The sequence below is a fragment of the Lygodium microphyllum genome, unplaced genomic scaffold (genome assembly GCF_053477565.2).
Source record: "Lygodium microphyllum isolate KBCC unplaced genomic scaffold, Lygodium_microphyllum_v1.1.10 scaffold_63, whole genome shotgun sequence".
Classification (NCBI taxonomy): domain Eukaryota; kingdom Viridiplantae; phylum Streptophyta; class Polypodiopsida; order Schizaeales; family Lygodiaceae; genus Lygodium; species Lygodium microphyllum.
In genome coordinates, this window is record NW_028229546.1 from 1 (window position 1) to 20,147 (window position 20,147).

General features: G+C 39.8%; 1 protein-coding gene across 1 annotated transcript; it reads right to left on the reverse strand.

Annotated features, from left to right (window-relative positions):
* Positions 1 to 4,297: 4,297 nt before the first annotated feature.
* LOC148008841 (cilia- and flagella-associated protein 65-like) lies at positions 4,298 to 4,699 on the reverse strand (the record flags this gene model as incomplete). Its single annotated transcript, XM_087673988.1, has 2 exons — positions 4,578 to 4,699; positions 4,298 to 4,453 (listed from the first exon to the last, which is right to left on the reverse strand). Coding segments are annotated over exons 1-2 (264 nt in total), but the record flags the coding sequence as incomplete, so codon positions are not given.
* Positions 4,700 to 20,147: the final 15,448 nt, after the last annotated feature.

The window sequence follows — 20,147 nt, forward strand, 5'->3', positions numbered from 1 at the left end:
CATTACATTTGGTTGTCAGTTACATGCTCTTTGAATGCTTTCAAGCTTATGCTTTACGAGTCTGAGATAGCTTGGGATTTATGCTCCGAATGTACCCTACTGGGATTTGGCATGTCTGATACTATATATTCGATGTATTAGAGCGTTGCTTGCTCTCTTTGCATTTGACTTTACTTCCAGTGGGAACCTCTTGGTATATTCGGATGTACACAGAGTCTTATTTACACTTGAGCTTGAGCTTGTGAGATAGTTACATGCATTTGCTCTCTTGAGAGTTTTATATCTGCAATTAGTCTGTAGTGAGCTGATTTGATACGCCTATTGGGGCCGGCACCTATCTCTGTCTCACAGGTTTGTCAGCTTGGTATGCATCTTGGATGGTTATGCATTGAGCTTCTTGCTCTATCAGTTGTGCTTGTGCTTAGTCTCTTCTCTTAACCCGAGACCCATTACATGCATAACTTCTAGACCTATGAGATGTCTCTTGCTTGACAGGTGATTGGTTTGATAGTTCTTGGTACCTTCTTGCCCTTGGGCACTCAATGTTGGATGTATCTTGCTACGTGGCAATTGCAGTGACATATGTATCAATGATTGCTTCATTTTGGGACAGTTTTACATACTGCTACCATTTATTACAGCAAGCTGAAATCTGCAGATTTTGAGCACTTCTATGAGGGTAATGCTTACTATTTGATGTTATCTTGGTCATATTTGGTGGACAGGTGCTTCTCTTAGTGAAATCCACTCTTTCAGCCAGTTTTAGCAGTGGTTTTAGTGCATTTTCTGCTAATTACAGCAATCTGCAATTTTGCTTTTTTACTTTGATTTGGGACAGTATGGCTAGTCATCTAAAAGATACAGCTCTCTTTAACATTGCCAAGTTGGATGGTACCAACTATGGATATTGGAAGTCCCAAATATGGCAGGTTTTGGTGCAAAAGTTACAAATTAAACCCTTACGTTTCAAGGGTGTTAAACCTGAGGATAGGAATGATGATGTTTGGATGGAAGTTGATGAGCTATACAAGTCTACCATTATTTTGTCACTCTTAGAAGGGGTCCATCATAATGTTGTTGAAGATGAGAATAAGAGTGCATGGGATTTATGGGAGAAGATTCAGGAGCTCTATGCGCAACAAAGTCCTGCGTCATAGATGTATTGGCTGAAGCAGTTAATGGACCTTCGCATGAAGGAGGAGACCTCCCTTTCATCTCATTTCAGTCAATTTCATGCTCTCATGAAGAGTCTATTGTCACAGGGTATTGAGTTCAAAGACAACTTACACCCGTTGTTTCTGCTTGGCATTTTGCTTGAATCATGGGATGTCTTCTGTACTGCCATATGCACGAACAAGCTTGATGGGCTGAAAATCAAAGATGTTGAGAGTGCTTTATTGACTGAGGAAATTAACAAGAGAAATAATGATGCTTCCTGCTCTTCACATGCATTGACTGTTAGAGGTGGCAGAGATGGCAAGCATGATAATGATCATAAGGACAGAGACTCTTAGAAGTCCAGGTCCAAGTCACGTGGTCGCAGTAAGTCCCGCGGACGGAAGTCTAATCTTACCTATCATTATTGTGGGAAAGCAAGACATATTAGGCCGCAGTGCCATAAAATGCGCGATGATAAGCGCAAGGAAAAGGGAAAAGAAAAAGTACAAAAAATGTCTTCTGAGCGCAGTATTGTACCTGCAAAGTCCAGTGTGAAGATAGAAGAGGTTAATGTCATGCAGACCACTGATTCAAATGATGATTATATACTTGCAACTTCTTCATGCGATGCCTTACAGGCTTCTAAGATACATTCTATGTATGCGCAGTGCTGACTCTTGGATTTGGGTGCGTCCTTTCATGTGACACCCTGTAGAGATTGGTTTCATACCTATCGTACCATGTCTGGTTCTGTGCATCTTGGTGATGACAGGTCTCTTGACATTGTGGGCATTGGAGATATTAGGCTGCAGTTTCCTTCTGGCAGTTCTTTTGTTTTGCATGATGTACGCCATGTACCTGCGTTGACTCGCAGCCTTATGTCAGCTGGACAGCTTGATGATGCAGGGTATTTTGTGTCTTTTGGAGACTCTGCATGGAAGATTACTCGTGAAAGGCTTGTGCTTGCAAGAGGTGCTAAGTCTGGTAGCCTCTATCCCTTACTTGTATCTGGAGCTACATTGGATCATGTTTTGTCTGTGGGTTCTATCTCCCATGTATCCCTTTGGCATGCTTGTTTAGGGCATATGTTCCTTAAAGGAATGAAAATGCTTTGTGCTTTGCAGTATCTTCCGCCTTTTGACTCTTTGCATTTTGATTCTTATGATCATTGTTTGTATGGCAGACAGACTAGAAATACGCATAAAAAGTCTGGTAAGAAACGCATGGGTAAGCCCTTGGCTCTTATACACTCAGATGTATGTGGGCCCATGCCCTATCAGTCACTTGGTGGGGCAAAGTACTTTGTTACTTTCATAGATGATTACTCACGTAAGGTTTGGGCTTATCCCATAAATAGAAAAGCCGATGTCTTAGACACATTTCAGCGTTGGCTTGCATTGGTAGAGAACCAGTCTGGGAAAAGCTAAAATGCCTAAGTTCAGATAATGGGGGTGAGTATGTATTACGTGCTTTTGAGCAGTTTTGTGATGAGCAGGGTATTAAGCGTCAGTTGACCGCCCCTTACAACCCTTTCCAGAATGGTATGGCTGAACGCATGAATAAAACCATTCAGGAAAGGGTCCATAGCATGCTTAGCCAAGCTGGCTTACCGCAGCACTTTTGGGCTGAGGCCATTACTACTGTAGTGCATCTCATTAACATGTCGCCTAGCAGTGGCATTGACTTTCAGGTTACAGAGGAGGTATGGGTAGGCAAGCCCCCCTCTCTTATGATCATTTGCGTGTCTTTGGATGTGAGTCATTCTGCCATGTGCCCAAGGACAAACGCAATAAGCTGGATCCTAAAAGTGTCAAATGCATTTTCATTGGCTATGGAGATGTAGGAGAAATGGGTTACCGTCTATGGGATCCGCAGACGCGGAAAGTGATCCATAGCCATAATGTCATCTTTCATGAGGACAAAATATATAAGCAGCCTGAGAAAATGGTTGAGGCACGCAGAGTTATCTTTCAGGAGGAGCCACTTGCTCCCATTCAGCCCGCTCCACGGCCAGCTAGACAGCGTGAGGCATCACCTGATGCTCATGGCCCAGATGCTAGACATACTGATGTTAGACAGAATGTCGGTCAGGCAGCAGAGCCTGGGTTGAGGCGTTCTACTAGAGATAGACGAGGCTATACACAGGGGTGATTATGTATTTTGCGCTCTCTATGGATTATGTATTGGTTATAAATGCAGGAGAGCCTCTCACTTATGATGAGGCTATACACATGGGTGATTGTCACTCTTGAGAAAGAGCTATGCGATCTGAGCTTGACTCATTGCATAAGAATCAGACTTGGGATTTGATTTCCTTGCCTCAAGGTAAGAAGGCTTTGCCATACAAGTGGGTGTATAAGCTGAAAAGTACCCGTGGACATCCCAAGCCGGCATACAAGGCTTGATTGGTTGCTATGGATTTTAAGCAGGAGCATGGTGTTGATTTTGATGAAGTCTTTTCTCCTGTGGTCAAGATGACCACCCTATGCTTAGTCTTGGCCTTGGTTACACAGCTTGACCTGGACTTATACCAAATGGATGTCAAGACGGCATTTTTACATGGGAACTTGCATAATGAGATTTACATGGAGCAGCCTAAGGGCTTTGTAGACCCTGACAAGGAACACCTAGTGTGCAAGCTAAAGAAGAGTCTATATGGCTTGAAGCAGGCACCTAGGGAATGGTACCATAAGTTTGATGCATTTATGCAATCACAAGGCTACAGCTGTAGTGCTATGGATCTGTGCTTGTTACAAAGTAATTTGATTTGACAATATTGATTGTCCATTGCAAAATCCAAGATAAAAAATACACTAATTATGAGTTTTCCACATGGGTGGAACACTTCTAAAATATCCCTCTTTTACAAAAATATAAGGAGACATAGGATTTCCCTGATGCAAATTCTCCCAAACCAACGTAAAATCCCCATCTGTAGCATGTTGACAGCCATAACTTACAGCCAATCCTAGTAGGTAAAAAAGCCTGTTTGGCAGCTTGACAGTGACTGGTTGAATTTCACTATATCTCTTGCTTCTTTTGCAGATCAAATGAAAGGGCATTTGATCACTACTGTTATTTTTTACATTTCGGGAATGATACGGCTGAAACTTGTCTGTTGATGGTACAATAGCCATACCTTCGTTGCAGAGAAAGTAAGGTTGCCTTCATAATTGTCTAATTTTGTGGGTTTGAAAGTGATGTTGATAACAGCGGTGACATCAGGGTTGAGTCTGACTGGATCAGCATATTCTGTTGAGAAGTTGGGGGAACTGGGAGGGTCCCAATGCAGAGTCTGCAGAGCACAATCACAAGAGTATACAGACAATCTTTGAATTGGAAACATATAGAAAGATAAGGACACAAAACGAACACCACCCTGTTCAACAAATTAGCAAATAATTGTCTGATCGTTATACCTGCACCACCCTGCTAACATTCTTGATTGACAAGGCCTTGCGGTATTCGTTACCAGGCTGCCAGTTTGTCCATGCGACCCGATCAACACAGCGAAACCCAGCCTCCATGATCTTTCTCTCGATTGCCTTGATTATTGGGGACAAGATTTATAATGTCAATCAGCACATAGGACACAGAGAGAGAGAGAGAGAGAGAGAGATTCACCACATCCCTCCTTCCAGAATGCATCTCGGAGTGTGATGCATCCATGCAGGGTGACGAGGGCATGGCCTGCAGCAACTTTGATTTAAGTCAGGTTCATACCATTCTTCGTTGTACAAAAGTTTATCGTGGAACTTTGTGAAACTAAGGGTGGGTTGAGACTCCACACTCGGAAATGAGAAAAAAGACATCCTTCTAGACGTATCTAGTTTCTATTCGCCCTGTAAAATGCACCCTAAAACTCGGCTTTTTGAATCAGTTCCGCATTGATTGGGCTGAACAACTTTGAAAAAGTGAATTTCTCAAGGGTTCAACCCTCGCAGATGAACTTCAAAACCAATAAGACACTCCCACGTAGCCATTTTGCCAAGAACCACATCCCTAAAAATAATGTGGCTTCCTTTTAATCTAAACACTCTTGGCAGACACAAGGATTACCAATTGTGTCGACTGTCAACTTGCCACCCTAAGGCTGGGTGCAAACATGTCCGGACAAACGTAAGTACATTTTGCCAAGTTGGACCTAATATTCAATTCACACATCTCCGAACGGCCTTCATTGAGATGTGTATGAAGATTGTTCTAATTCGAGAATTGTGATTGGAGGAGAGAAAAATGTTTATCAACCATCTGTGCAAGCTACGGTGGACACGATTCAACGCAGACAAAATTATAGCAAACGATTTTCCTCTTTCTCACCTACACACCCCTTTATCCTTTGGGGACTCGGATGGGTTTGTAAAGGGCCTAAGTAATTTCAATCTCTCAAGCTAAGTAAATTTAGGGGTGAGTTTTAGCACAATTGCTATTTTTTAGAGGTTTCTAAAATGGTGTGGCCAATTTTTTAGATTTAAAAACTCACAAAATACCCTTCTATAACAAAAACTAGACATTTTGATTAGAAACTTCACCTGAAAACACTCAAAATAAAGGTTCTATAGGACCATTTCGTTCCATCTTTTAAAAACTTGGCCATTGATTTTATTAAACATTTGCTTGCTTACTTACAATTAAGAAATCATAGGGTCCATTCCTTTTTATACCTCTCTTCAAGCCCTTAGGCCCTAGTTCGTGTTGAGTTCTCATAATGACACTTGTAGTCCTTCATTATACAACAACAAACATTATTTGTAATTTGAAGTGAATACAAATTCTAATAGCGAAAACAAGTAGAGAAAGCATGCACTATACAAAGATTGGGTCTACGATCTCACCCCATACATGGATGAGCACCTCCCCAATGCATGTATTTATGGATTTTTTTGAAGTGAATTGATATTTTATTATGCCTTTGGGATGTGGTGCATAGGGTTTGAACTTACACACCCCCCCATAACCCCATTGGCCAAATTTATGGATTTTTTAATTAGCTCTTGTGCTCAAAATATATTGAAGGACATCTCTTTTTCTTCTTCTTCTTGCACGACATAATTTTGCCAAGAAAAATGAAACTACAATCCTATTCGAAGGTCTTTACAACAAAATTCATATTTTAACGCTTTAAGGCTTTCATACAAGAAATGACAACAAAAACAATAGTTTATCCCTTTTTAAATTAGGCTTTCTTACAAGAAATTACAACCAAGAAAATAAGTCGTGCATGTGTGCATACAATATCCTTGCTCTAAGGAGCACTTTCAAAAGTATAATAATCTTGCATTGATAAAGCACCCAAAAATAAATAAAAGTTATGTGCTATGATATACTCTCTACTCAAAAACATTAATTCCTCTAACTCTACATAATAATCTACTCACCACAACAGAAAATACTTTAGTTCCTTATCATCTATCTACCAAATCGCATGTGGGCTTATGCGCATAATGAGTCACAATTGTACTATAGATAGACAAAGAAAATCTATTAAAAAATATATAAAAATAATCATATTTTCATACAGTTTCTATAACATTGTTTAGGGGTTAAAAAGCAATTGCCATTAGTTGTGATAAAACAAACAAAATTACATAGATATCTAGTGTTGCTTCATGTGGCAAATGTAAACTACATCAATGAAAAAATCCAAAATATCTATGTATTGTCTCAGTGTAGTGAATTTGTATATACCCCTATGAAAATAAGGTAGCCACGGATCTTCACGACAAACTGTCATAAATTAATATGGCTACGAGTGGTAGGTAGTCATTAGGTTATTATAAGTCAGAGTTAGCATTGATTTCTAAATCCATTAATGGGATTCCTCAACAAAATAGTTTTTGTATTTAATTACATGTCGATGGTACTAACTAGTTCGAGTAGTAGTTTGGTTATGGCCAAGGATAACTTTAGATATCAAAATTTCTCTATTTCTCTTCCTCTACTAAATGAAGGGTCATCTACAACTAGAGTTAGTGGTGGGGTTCCCTTTAAAGGTTTTAACAAACTAATATGAAATGAACTACAAATTTGCTAAGGAGGAATGCCTAATCTAAATGCATTATCATTAATCTTATGAACAATATAGAATGACCTATAATAACTTGGAGCTAATTTAATTTAGGATGCCTTTTAATGGATTTCAACCTCCTCTTTTCAATATTAGTTCCTACTACATTATCTAAAAGTTGATTGGTGAACTTTAACAATGATATCCTACACTTGGGCTAAAAAAGATAGTCTTGCTCAATATCATTGTCCAACATAAGAAATTTCAATAAGAATAGTTCAATAGCCTTAGAAGGCATAAAGTTGTAGTAACATGAGGTAAATAGTAGTAAATGATATCCTACGCTTGGCCTAAAAAAGATAGTCCTGCTTAATATTATTGTCTAGCACAACAAATTTCAAAACAAGAATAGTTCAATACCCTTAGAAGGCATAGGGTTATAGTAATGTGAGGTAAATAATGTGTAGGGAACTTCCATACAATGATACTAAACTAAAACCTAAAGACATGAAAGAAATAAAATTTATCTAATATAAATATATAAGCTCAACATTAAATTTAAAAATATGTTATATCAAATTAAAATTTATATTTGATTATATTTTTCCAAAATTTGTTTCCTAAAATATAAATTCGAAATTTAAATATATTTTTCTTAACTTAATTTAACAATTATCTCTACTAAATACTTTGTGTATTTGAATAAATGATTTCTAGATTCAATGAATGAAAATTTACATGTTATTTCTAGATAATGTTTATCTTATCTTATCTATTTTCTTAACATTAAAGTCTAACCTATTTAAATTTTAAATAAGTAAGCATAAATTTTATTCATAACTTATGAATTAATATTATACTTCAAGGTTAACTCAATTTATCACAAATTTTTTTACTTTTTTCTTAAAATAAGAATATAAATTTTTAAAAATTTCTTACCTTTTATTTGACGACTTCATTAGCATAGAGTACCTTTTTTATAGGTACACTTTTATGGTATTTATTTTATTACAGTAGTATTTTACTAATAAATAACATCTTGATTACATTAATCCTTCAATTCAAATTAGTTGTATAATTAAAGCATGTCAGAACCTCAAACCTGTAGCGACTCATATTTGATGTTTCTTCTAGGGTTAGTTATGCTTTGTTTGTTGAAGATGAAGGTGTGTGTCATAATAATCTTGGGATGTTCTTCTTGAGGACAAGACCAACCTTAATAGGCTTGTTAATGAGCCTCACCTCCGTCTGTTGGATAGGAAAGAAAGTACCAAGGCCTGAAACACAAAGCCATATTAACTGAGGGCTCTTTCTTCGTAGCATAGTGTGAATGGTAGTGACTCACAAGGCAATCCATTATTGATGGTTTTGGTAGCAATGCCAATCCAATAGTGGTGTTTAGCACTGATCCTAAAAAAACTGTTGCCAAGCAAAAACCACCTTTGGGATTTTGAAACAATTTATTGACATCTCTTTTTTTTCAAAATAAAAAGTCAAGAATTTACAAAATGTTATAAGGCTCAATAGTAAGCATACAAAAGGCTTGAAATAAAATCTTTGAGGTGATTCTTTTCCAAACAAACCATGAGCAGATATGACAATGTCAAAGTTGTTGCAAATGAGTATGGGCCATCTATGAAAAGGGGGGTCATAGATTGTGGCAAGGCACCAATTTGTTGGTGGCTTTGGCTACACAGCAATGCTGGTGGTGTTAAAGATGGGGATCTAGAGCATGACAAAGGCAATAGCTATGGAGGATGGAAGATAAAGACACAACTCATGTTGACATGACAATGTAGACAACTGTTACACAAGTGAATTAGGTTTCAAGATTGAGACCTGAACTCATAAACACAATCTTGTGTATGGACAACAATGACACAGACACTTGACATAAGAGACAAGTACTATTGCATTATCATCATGTGAAAGTGATAGTTCAAGTACATCATTATATAGAGTTCTTTGGTAGCACTTAACATCCACTGTGCATATGGGATTTTGTCTCTCTTCCTAGAATGGACTGCATCTTCCTAGCCTAGCTGTCTATACAAAGGGACTAGAGTAGGTGTGATTGCAAGTATCTCAACACCCCTCCTCAATCACACCAAAAGTACAAAGTGTGTAGAGGCTTTAGTAAAAGCAACACCTGCAAAGTGTGGGCACACCATAAACATGGCAAAACACCAGAGGCTGTCGTAGAAAAGGCTAAGTGTGGGTACCACAAACATGATGGACATCCAGAGGCTGTAGCAGGGGCCTTACAAAGTGTACAAGGATAACTGAGGAGTCTTACAAGTTTATGTTTGAGACATTAGGACTAGGAAACACAAAACTAAAAAAGTCTATCTGAATAGAAGGACTGATGAGGTTTGTCCTTCTCCTAGTGGTCTTCTTCTTCTTCTTCTTCCTTTGCTCCATTTTCTTCTTCTTCTTGGACTGCAACTAGATATGCCTTTTGGGACCTCTTTCTTGCATGGCAAAACTTCTCGGTGTGTCTGGTCCTTTTGCAAAAGTCACAGAAGAGCTGATCCTTCTTGCCTTTGTACCTATTGCCAACATATAATGCATGCTCATCTCTAGAGGTACTTGGTTCTTCCTTAGTTTTTAGCTTCTTTTCTTCTTCAAACAGTGATGCCTCGATATCAACAAGTTCAGGATTTGGCATGTTGATTAAGGTTGTTGATACATTATTATATTCAGGAGGCAAACTCTTAAGTAGAACACCAATGCAAACAACTTCTTCCATTTTAATGTTGATTCTTGCAAGTTGGGTTAGAAGTCCTTCCATGTAATTTAGATGTGTGGCAAGTGATGTGCTGGACTTCATTTCAAGCCTGAAAAACTCAATCAGGAGACCATACTTTGATGATTTAGATTGTGCACCGAACAAGGTGTTAAGTCTCTTCCATGTATCCTGTGAGGTCTCACAGTTATCCACATGGTGGATATAGCTGTTGTCTAGCTCCAGTTTGATAATGGCCTGGGCTTTGTCATCATTCTTTTGCCAAGTAGCTGCAAGGTCATCATCCTGAGGTTTCTTCTCTTTGCCATTTGTGATGGCCCAGAGACCCTTCTTCATCAAGATGAGCTTGATGCGGGTTTGCCAGGTATGAAACCCAACTCCCTTGAACCGAGCTGTCGGTGAGTCTTTTCCCATGCTGGAGAGCTGAAGCAGCAACAAATCAGTTCCAAGATTCTCAGATTTTACAAGTGAAAGAGTAGATTACAATGTGTCAAGAGACACAAGTAATGGTAGTGTGAAAACACACTATGTTTGACTTGATGTTGAGCTTGAATCTTCCTGTTCGGGTCTTCGATCCTTTGTCAATCTTTCTAGGTCCTTCCCCTCCTTGATTTGATGTTGGGGAAGTGGATCAGAGTGGCAGTGGGTTGCTCCAGGTGGCAGGAGAGAGAAAATGATGAGATTTTTAAGCTTTGATGAAAATGGCTATGGCTGACAGTTTAGGGTTTCAGACAGGGGCCTGGTTTTTTGCTCTGTGTGAGCTGTATACTTGATCATTTCCCAAAATTTTTTTATGGAAAGAAAGCTTGACTCATGGGCTTTCATTGCCCCATAACCATCATCATGATCTGGTCGAGCAGCAAGCGCGCAGGACGACGAAACGAAAACAAGCGCAGTTAGGACAGATTTTGACAATTTTAACAATGCTGGGGGCAAAGGTGGCTAATGTCAACGGCTATGATGCTGGGCTGCTGCACCTTAACTAGAGGAAGAGGTCTTTAGAAGGAATCATCAGCATATATGCTCTGTATTGAGAGATCCAATGACTCCAAGTGAGCTGGGTCCTGTTGGCTATGGAGGACACCCAAAGCAGAAGTTGAGAAGATTGACAATGCTGAGCTCCAGGGTGTGCAATGCTTAGGTGAGGTGCCAAGGAGGAGCTTTGGAAGTAGAGGAACATTTTTCCAGAAGGAATTACAGTGAGATATGACTTGTGGAGAGAGATCCAAGAGCTTGAAGCAGGCAGGGTGCAGGCTGGCTATGGCTGCCAAGGAGGGTCAAGTAGAGATGGAGGTGAGAAATGGAACCATGAGCTGGACTTGAGTTGACCTGAGGTTAAGATGAGCTGAGAGAGAGTAGAGGAGAGCTAAGCCATGCTCAGTTGAGCTCTGATACCATGTTAAAGATGCGGGATCTAGAGTATGACAAAGGCGGTAGCTATGGAGGATGGAAGATAAAGACACAACTCATGTTGACATGACAATGTAGACAACTGTTACACAAGTGAATTAGGTTTCAAGATTGAGACTTGAACTCATAAACACAATCTTGTGTATGGACAAAAATGACACAGACACTTGACATAAGAGACAAGTAGTATTGCATTATCATCATGTGAAAGTGATAGTTCAAGTACATCATTATAGAGTTCTTTGGTAGCACTTAACATCCACTGTGCATATGGGATTTTGTCTCTCTTTCTAGAATGGACTGCATCTTCCTAGCCTAGCTGTCCTATACAAAGGGACTAGAGTAGGTGTGATTGCAAGTATCTAAATAGGTGGAGGTAGAAATAAAGTCATGTTGCAAGTGACTGAGCTATTGGAGAAGTTGGGTAACATTGATGGTGACAAGGGTGGCTGGTCTGGCACCGCTTTTGCTGAGAAAGGAGCTGGGGGACTACAAAGCTAGTGTGCCGAGAGTTTACATAGTTTACCAAGTTGTAGTAGCTGCCCTTTTTTAAATAAATAAATAAAAATTGTGGTTGCCTTAGAGAGTAAGAAAAAATAGACATTACCTTTTTTGCTAACTAAGCTTTTTTGTGGAGGAGGGTGGTTTTAGAGTGGTACCACCGACTATAATAGATTGATGGTGGCCAATTTGGCTACCTCCCACTCTAAGATAAAACCAATATTACCTTCAAAACCACTATGGGGAGTGGTTGCTTTGTGCTACGTGGTTCTAGGAAAAAACATGTGGAAAGAAACCTTAGGAATAGTCCATTTTCCATAAATTTGCAGAGAAGTACAACATCATTATTGACAAAGAACCTTTGAGCCAAAATCCTTTGTGCAGAGTCTTACTCTAGTGGATAATAAAGCAATGTTTGATTATGGAGATGATGTAGCCCTCCAAGATGGATGTATGCTTTCACTGTGATGTTGACATGCCCACCAATAGCCTTGCTCTAAGACCCATGTTATAGTCCTTCATCATACAATAAAAAAGATGAATTGAAAGTTTGCTTCAATTAATTTCTTCTACTTGGAAATTTACTTCTGCTTCTACTTGGAAATTTGCTTGTGGGTAGTAGGGGCTAGAATTCCAATACAAGACCAAGAATGTGGACGGAAGGTGTTCAGTAATGTCATTTTGACAAGCTCAATGGGGCAACCAAAGCATGAGTTGAATTTCTCCTACAAGAAATTAGCCAAGATTTTGGTGTCATTATTTTTGTTGGTCCTTACCTCTACCCACTTAGTCATGTAGTAGATTGTGATAACCACTTAGTCATGTAGTAGGTAGTGAGTATAACATAGTGTGCTTGTAAGTATTTGGGAATAGGGCTAATAGGTTCCATAAAGTTTATCCTCCACTTTTCAAAGGGTTGTTGGGAAATTATAAGGGGAAGATCCATCTTATCCTTTCTTATTAGAAGCTTAAATATTTGACATTCATCACAATGTTTGACAAAACGGCGGGCCTCATCTCAAACGAGAGTGGGCCATTGCAATTGATAATATAGAACTTTCCTTATGTGGCATTTGCATTGAAGTATACTTATGCAATTCCTATATGCGCTTCTTGTGGCACACCCTTAATTTCATATTGGCAAACACATTTGTGAAGAAGACTGTCCTTCCTTAGTCAATATAGTTGAGAGAGAGTTGACTAGCAATCATCTAATAAGGTTGTGTCTTGATCAGAAAGATAGGTGAGACACGCCTTTTTTATGGGTCTCTCTAGCAATCCATTTTCTAGTACGTGGACAATATTGTATGCCCGTTTCGTTTGCCTTGAAGAGTTGGGATTCTTGTTGAATACGAAACAAATGGGCATCAAGGATATTATCATCAACCCCAATTGCTTCCCGTCTATTGGTGATACAAGACATGTGGTGGTAATAAAATGTTATTTCCCTTGCACATGACTATAAAAAGAATCAAATTCTAGCAGAAATAGAAGCCATCAAGCAATGTGACCAGTAGTACAAGACTTATTAACCAAATAGAGTAGTGTTTGATGGTCTACAAAGAAATGAATGGGGTAGCCATGTCGAAACTTCTTGATGGCATCCATCATTGCTAGTCCTTCTTGTTTTGTTTGTAGAGTAGTTTCTTTTGGCTTCAATAAGCTGTCTACTAGCAAAACTCACTAAAAAGTCCATATTATGCTCATCAGGTTGGCACAACAACATAGTTCTAATTGCAATTTTGAATGCATTGATATGCATGTGGAATGTGCTTGTCCAATTTAGGGCTCATAAAATGGGTGCATTCATGAGAGCCTTGTTTGGAGCTTCGTACGAAGCCTAGCATTTCTTTGCCCAATCCCAAACAACTAGGAGTGTATAAAGTGGTCATGCTATGGAAGCGTGCTTTAGTACAAAGTGATAGTAGTAGGCAATATGTCCAAGGAAACATTAGATGACTTTGTGGTAACTAGTGGGTGGAGGGAGATCCATTATCGCCTTAAACTTGCACCTTAAACTTGGTTGTATCTATTGCAATACCATTCCAAGATACCATGTGGCCCAAAATGATACCGTTTTGAAAATTGACACATCAAGGGATTGAGAGATATGTGCTACTACCAACATCGCTCTAAGACTAGCGAAATCTTTTCGAGGTATTCGTCCCAGTTGGAGTGAACATAGAGGTCATCCCTTGGGGAAGTTACTATATGTATATCCTCTACATCACGTGTATTCAAGGCCTATTTATAAATATCCTTATCTGTGATTTTTTTTTGAATAAAACATAACCCTTTTCTATTGAATCTGTAAATAACCCCTTTATATTACATCATTCTGTATGTAAAAAATAGTATTTTAAATATACCTTATTTTGAACCCACGTGATGGACACATATATTCATGAATAACTTACTCGAGGGTCATCCACAAATAGCTTGAGCCAACATCTTAGCATGTCTTAGAAAATAGCCTAACAAACCATCCAAGTGCACTTACACCTAGTCATAGCATGAAAAACCATCCAAGTAGTTATAAGCTTCATTTACTACTGTGTGTTTAATCATGTGGTCCCTATGTAGGTACAGTAGCGGATAATGGTCTCTTTTGGTTATGGATTTGGTTTCCTGTAGTTAATGCATATTCAAATTTTCCCATCCTTCTTAAGTACCATGATGATGGGAGATACCTAGTCTATATGCTCCAACTCATAAATAAATCCTACTTTTTGTAGCTTCTCCAAATCTTCTCACATGTGGTACATATAGCAAGGATTCATGGAGTAGGGTCATTATCTGGTAGAATGGGTATTTGATTTCAAAGGAATAGTATATCTCAGTACTGTAGCTTGTATGCCGCATCTCCTAAATAAATCCTACTTTTTGTAGCTTCTCCAACTCTTCTCCCATGTGGTACATATAGCAACGATTCATAGAGTAGGGTCATTGTCTAGTAGGATTGGTATCTGATATCAAAGAAATAGTATACCTCGGTACTAAAGGAGGTATACCCTTGAGGTCAAAGAAATTCCATGTGAATACATCGTAATACTCCTTAAGTAGATTGAAAATTTGATGTTCATATTCTACAATGAGGTCCTCAAATAAGATTTATTTAGAGGTTTCCCCATGTTTAGCTAGGTTGATCTTCTTCACTTCACCAAGCCGATGAGCTCTTAATGGGTTCACTAGTTTGTTTTGCATAATGACTCGATCTCCTTTTTTTATCATGTAAATCATTTTGCAACTCTTCCATCAAAGAGTAGTACACCAGGAAATATTAATGAGATGCACCATAGTAGTAAATTTGCCTCAACCCAAAAGTGCTTTGTTAAGCGTGCCCAACTAAGCATACTATAGACTCTTTCGTGAATAGTCCTATTCATGCACTTCACAACACCATTCTAGAATGGAGTGTATGGGGTAGTCAACTAATGCTTAATATCCCTCTTATCACATAGTTGCTCAAAAGCCTTAGAGACATATTCACCCCCATTGTTAGAGAGTACACATGTCAGCCTCCTATACCAAACTAGTTCTCAGCCCCAATGACCAAAAAACACCAAAATGTAGCCAAAACATCTAATTTTTGCTTAATAGGATAGGCCCAAACCTTATGCAAATAATCATCTATGAATGTGACAAATTGCTTTTGGCCACTAAACGACTGACAAGGCATGGGGCCACAAAGATATGAATGCACAAGAGCCAAAGGCTCACCCATATGTGTAGAACTCGGCTTCTTATGCAAGTTAGGAGTTTGCCTACCATAAAAACAATGATCACATGAATCAAAACAAAAAGATCTAAAGGCAAGAGATATTGCAAATAGATCAATACTTTCATTCCTTTCAAGGGCATGTGCCCAAGGCGATGGTTCCATAAAGATACATGTGAAAAATCAGTCACAACCAAAACATGGTCAACAAACCCAAAAACAAGAAAAGTGTAGAGGCTACCAACCTTGGCACCTCTAGCAAAAACAAGACTACGACCTGTGATCTTCCATGAAGAATCACTAAAATATATATAGTACCTTTCATCATCCTATTGTCCTATTTGAAATAAGGCTTTTAGTCAAAGCTCGGACATGATGCACATCATGAAGCACAAAAGGAGCACCAATACCAACTTGCAGTCTCCAACATTACATATGCCAATGATATCCAATGCGGTGTTATCTCCTAGTCTAATAGAACCTATAACAACACAATAGCTATGAAACCAATAACGATGTGGGGTAACATGGAATGAAGCCCCCAAATCAAGAAGCCAACACTGAGAGTAAGTGGACGAAGCATCAGTCAACTAAGTAGTATCAAGTGATGAAGCAACAAGAATATAATCATCGAAATTGTACTCCAAGGCATTGATATTCTCTATCTTCACATTGGACTTGGGCATAATCACTACAAGGATTGTAATGCATATGGACAGGTCCAGCAATCTCCACTTCATCTACAAGATGCACAAGAAGGTGGATTTGTATCGTGAGCATTCTGGTGGGCAGGTACTATTTCTCAAAGAGACAGACCGTCTCCACTGCTCCCCGCCTCGCGGATTCAATAGAGGACGTCTTAATCTCATTCTGTGAGATCCATTGCACCAAAGTCGACAACCTGTAAATGGCCCCGCGTATTTCTGGAGTAAGACATCCTGTGATCACGATCGGTAGTACAAACTGCCACAAATGAGAAAGCATTATGAATAATGGCTACATTCCAAATAGCAAAATGCCCACGCTAATTACAATCCATTCGTAGTACAAACCTGACATATCTTATGCCAGTCATGGGATTTTAACCTTGATAATTGGTTGTCTTTAGAAAATGCGGACCTGAGAGAACGCATCATACCCGTCGGAGTGCGGATAGACTTGATTACTTGCTTCACAATGCGCTCTTCTTTAGTGGACAAAACCTAAGGAGTGCGAGGAAGCTGCACGCGACCATCAGCAACAATCGACTGCGGCCAAAGCGCCTCCATCTTACCTACCTCCTTCAAATCCATTCGTGCCCCTATAGTGTCTCTCTTTCCTGTGATGTGGTTCCATAACAAGCTGCCCACATTCTTGAAAATATGCATGGGATCCAACAAGTGATTGACGTGTAAGTGGGTCCAATATGGCAACTCATAGAAAACTGAGAACCGCCGCATTCCATTTGGATGTGATTCCGCATGGACTATTTTCAGCTCATACCAGCTTGCGGCGTTCATACGTGTTGGAGGTCATCTAAGGAAACCTTCTCTAAGTTCATGATCCTCTGGCAAGAAAGAAGCGTGTCCTTGATATACCATCTTCTTCATGGTTCGTGACCTTCACGAGTCTAACTGTGGCCCGCACAATGGACATGCATGATAACTTGAGGTAACCAGACCTGTTCCAACACCATGACCTAGTGAATACTTACTTGAATGAGATAAAATATAGATATTACAAGCGAGAACGGAGGCCTGCTCACCTGAGCACTCTCCGAATCCCGGAAAGTCATGCATCGTCCACATGAGAATGGCTCGAATATTGGCTAACCACCGACCATCGCGCCTGCTCATATCTTACACGGTGACCCCCTCCTCCCATAAAATCTTAAGCTCATCGACTAATGGACGAAGATACACGTCCATATTTTTGACTTTGTAGCGACCGGGGACAAGCAAGCTAAGGATGAGATGTCCTTTCTTCGTAGAAAGCCATGGAGGGATATTGTAGTTGACAAGGACTATAGGCCACACACTGTAAGAAGTTGAGCGCAAATCGAATGGGTTCACGCTATCCATTGCAAGACCGAGCCGAAGATTCCTTGGCTCTTGGGCAAAGCTTGGGAAGGTAGAGTCAATGTGGCTCCATGCGCATGAATCTGCTGATATTCGTTGAACTCCATCCGTGGACCTATTCTGTGCATGCCACGTTGTCAAGCTCGCCATGCTGGACGTACGAAACATGTGGTTTATGGGGGGGATAAACGAAAAGTGTCTGAGAACTTTTTGAGGGATGGTTTGCCCTTACCTGTGAGCACCACACTTTGGAAATGTCTCCATAGTCTCGTATTCTCCTCGAAATAGTATGCAATTGTTGATACATGCATGGATGTTATTGTAGTCCATGCCAAGCTTCCGTAAAACATGTCGTGCATCATCACGAGACTCAGGCATGGTATTTGCAGGTGGTAATATATGATATTTCAATAACCTTAAAAAAAATCATAAAACACCTTGAAAAAGCATAAATGTTTGTAATAATAGAACTGAAAAAAAAATCAATGAAGCGTATGTACAAGGTACTTGAACAACTCGGTCATACTCGTATCGCTCCACCCGTATTTTGCTTGCACACTTAAGAGTGCAAGCAGTGTCTTCAGCCGAGATACTCGGCACCCATCATATAATGGTATGGATGCTTCCTCTCTAAGCGGATCAGAAGTCTTGACATCCATGGGAATCAATGCATCGATCATTGCCTCCATCTCAGGCTCCAAGATTGACATCCATGAGACATCACCTCCCTGGATAGAAAATTTGCCAGTGAGACCCAATCTTATTGTATATGGTATTCAATTAGCTTGCGAGTACAATGCATAATTGATATTAACTTCAAATTACCGTTTGTTGAAAATCTGCAATTGCCTGATCAATGATCTCAGATTGAAACTCACCAAATCGTCGTACATGTTCTATAGACAATCGGCGCTTTCGTCTAATTGCTAGCTTGCATTGAGAGCAAGGACATGGGACATGCTGATTAAGATACGCCTCGCAATCTTGAACAACAGGACCTTCTTCGTTTTCCATTTTGTCTACATTACAACAAACAATTTGTTTTTGTTATCATTCTTTTCTTTTCTCAGATTGTTATCCTCTCCTTCCATCTCTCTCTTTTTCTATGATCTAGCATATAGTATCATAGAACACTAGTATTTAGTACCTAGTACTCAGTACCTAGCACATAATATTTTGTTTTCTCTCTTCCTCTCCCTCTCTCACTTCCTCTCCCTCCCTCGCCCTCGCCCTCACCCTCTCTTTCTCTCTTTCCCTATTAGGTTTAATGATTTTTCTCTTTTTCTCTCTCCTCTCTCTCTCTCATTTCCTTCTCTCTCCTCTCCCTGTCTCATTTCCCTTTCTCTCTTTCTCTCCCTCTCTCATTTCCTATCCCTCCCTCACCATGACCCTCTCTTTCTCCCTTTCTCTATTAGATTTAATGATTTTTTTCTCATTTTCTCTCTCCTCTCCCTCTCTCATTTCCCTTTCTCCCTTTCTTCCCCTCTCTCATTTCCTCTCCCTCCCTCACCCTAACCCTCTCTTTCTCTCTCCTCTCCCTCTCATTCCTCTCCCTCCCTCTATCTTTTTCTCTCTCCTCTCTCTCTCATTCCTCTCCCTCCCTCGCCCTCTCTCGTTCCTTTTTCTCTCTCCTCTCCCTCTCTCATTTCCTTTTTCCCTCTCCTCTCCCTCTCTCATTTCCTCTCCCTCCCTCACCCTCACCCTCTCTTTCTCTCTTTCCCTATTAGGTTTAATGATTTTTCTCTCTTTCTCTCTCTCCTCTCTCTCATTTTTTCTCTCTCCTCTCCCTCTCTCATTTCCTCTCCCTCCCTCGCCCTCACCCTCTCTTTCTCTCTTTCCCTATTAGGTTTAATGATTTTTCTCTCTTTCTCTCTCCTCTCTCTCTCTCTCATTTCCTTCTCTCTCCTCTCCCTGTCTCATTTCCCTTTCTCTCTTTCTCTCCCTCTCTCATTTCCTATCCCTCCCTCACCCTAACCCTCTCTTTTTCTCTTTCTCTATTAGATTTAATAAATTTTTCTCTTTTTCTCTCTCCTCTCCCTCTCTCATTTTTCTCTCTCTCCTCTCCCTGTCTCATTTCCCTTCCTTTCTTTCTCTCCCTCTCTCATTTCCTTTCTCTCCCTCGCCCTGACTCTCTCTTTCTCTATTTTTCCATTAGGTTTAATGATATTTCTCTCTTTTTCTCTCTTCTTCTTCCTCTCTCATTTCCTTTTCTCTCTTCCTCTCCCTCTCTCATTTCCTCTCCCTCCCTCGCCCTCACCCTAACCCACACCCTCTCTTTCTCTATTTGCCTATTATGTTTAACATCTTATCTCTTTTTCTCTCTCCTCTCATTCTCTCTTTTCCTCTCTCCTCTCTCTCTCTCATTTCCTTTTGCTCTCTTCCTCTCCTTCTCTCATTTATTCTCCCTCCCTCTCTCTCTCTCATTTTCCTATTATGTTTTCGTCTCTTTCTCTTTCTCTTTCTCTCTCCCTCTCTCATTCCCTCTCCCTCTCCCTCTCTTTAATTTCCCTCTCTTTCTCCCTCTCCGCCTCCCTCATTTCTTCTCCCTCT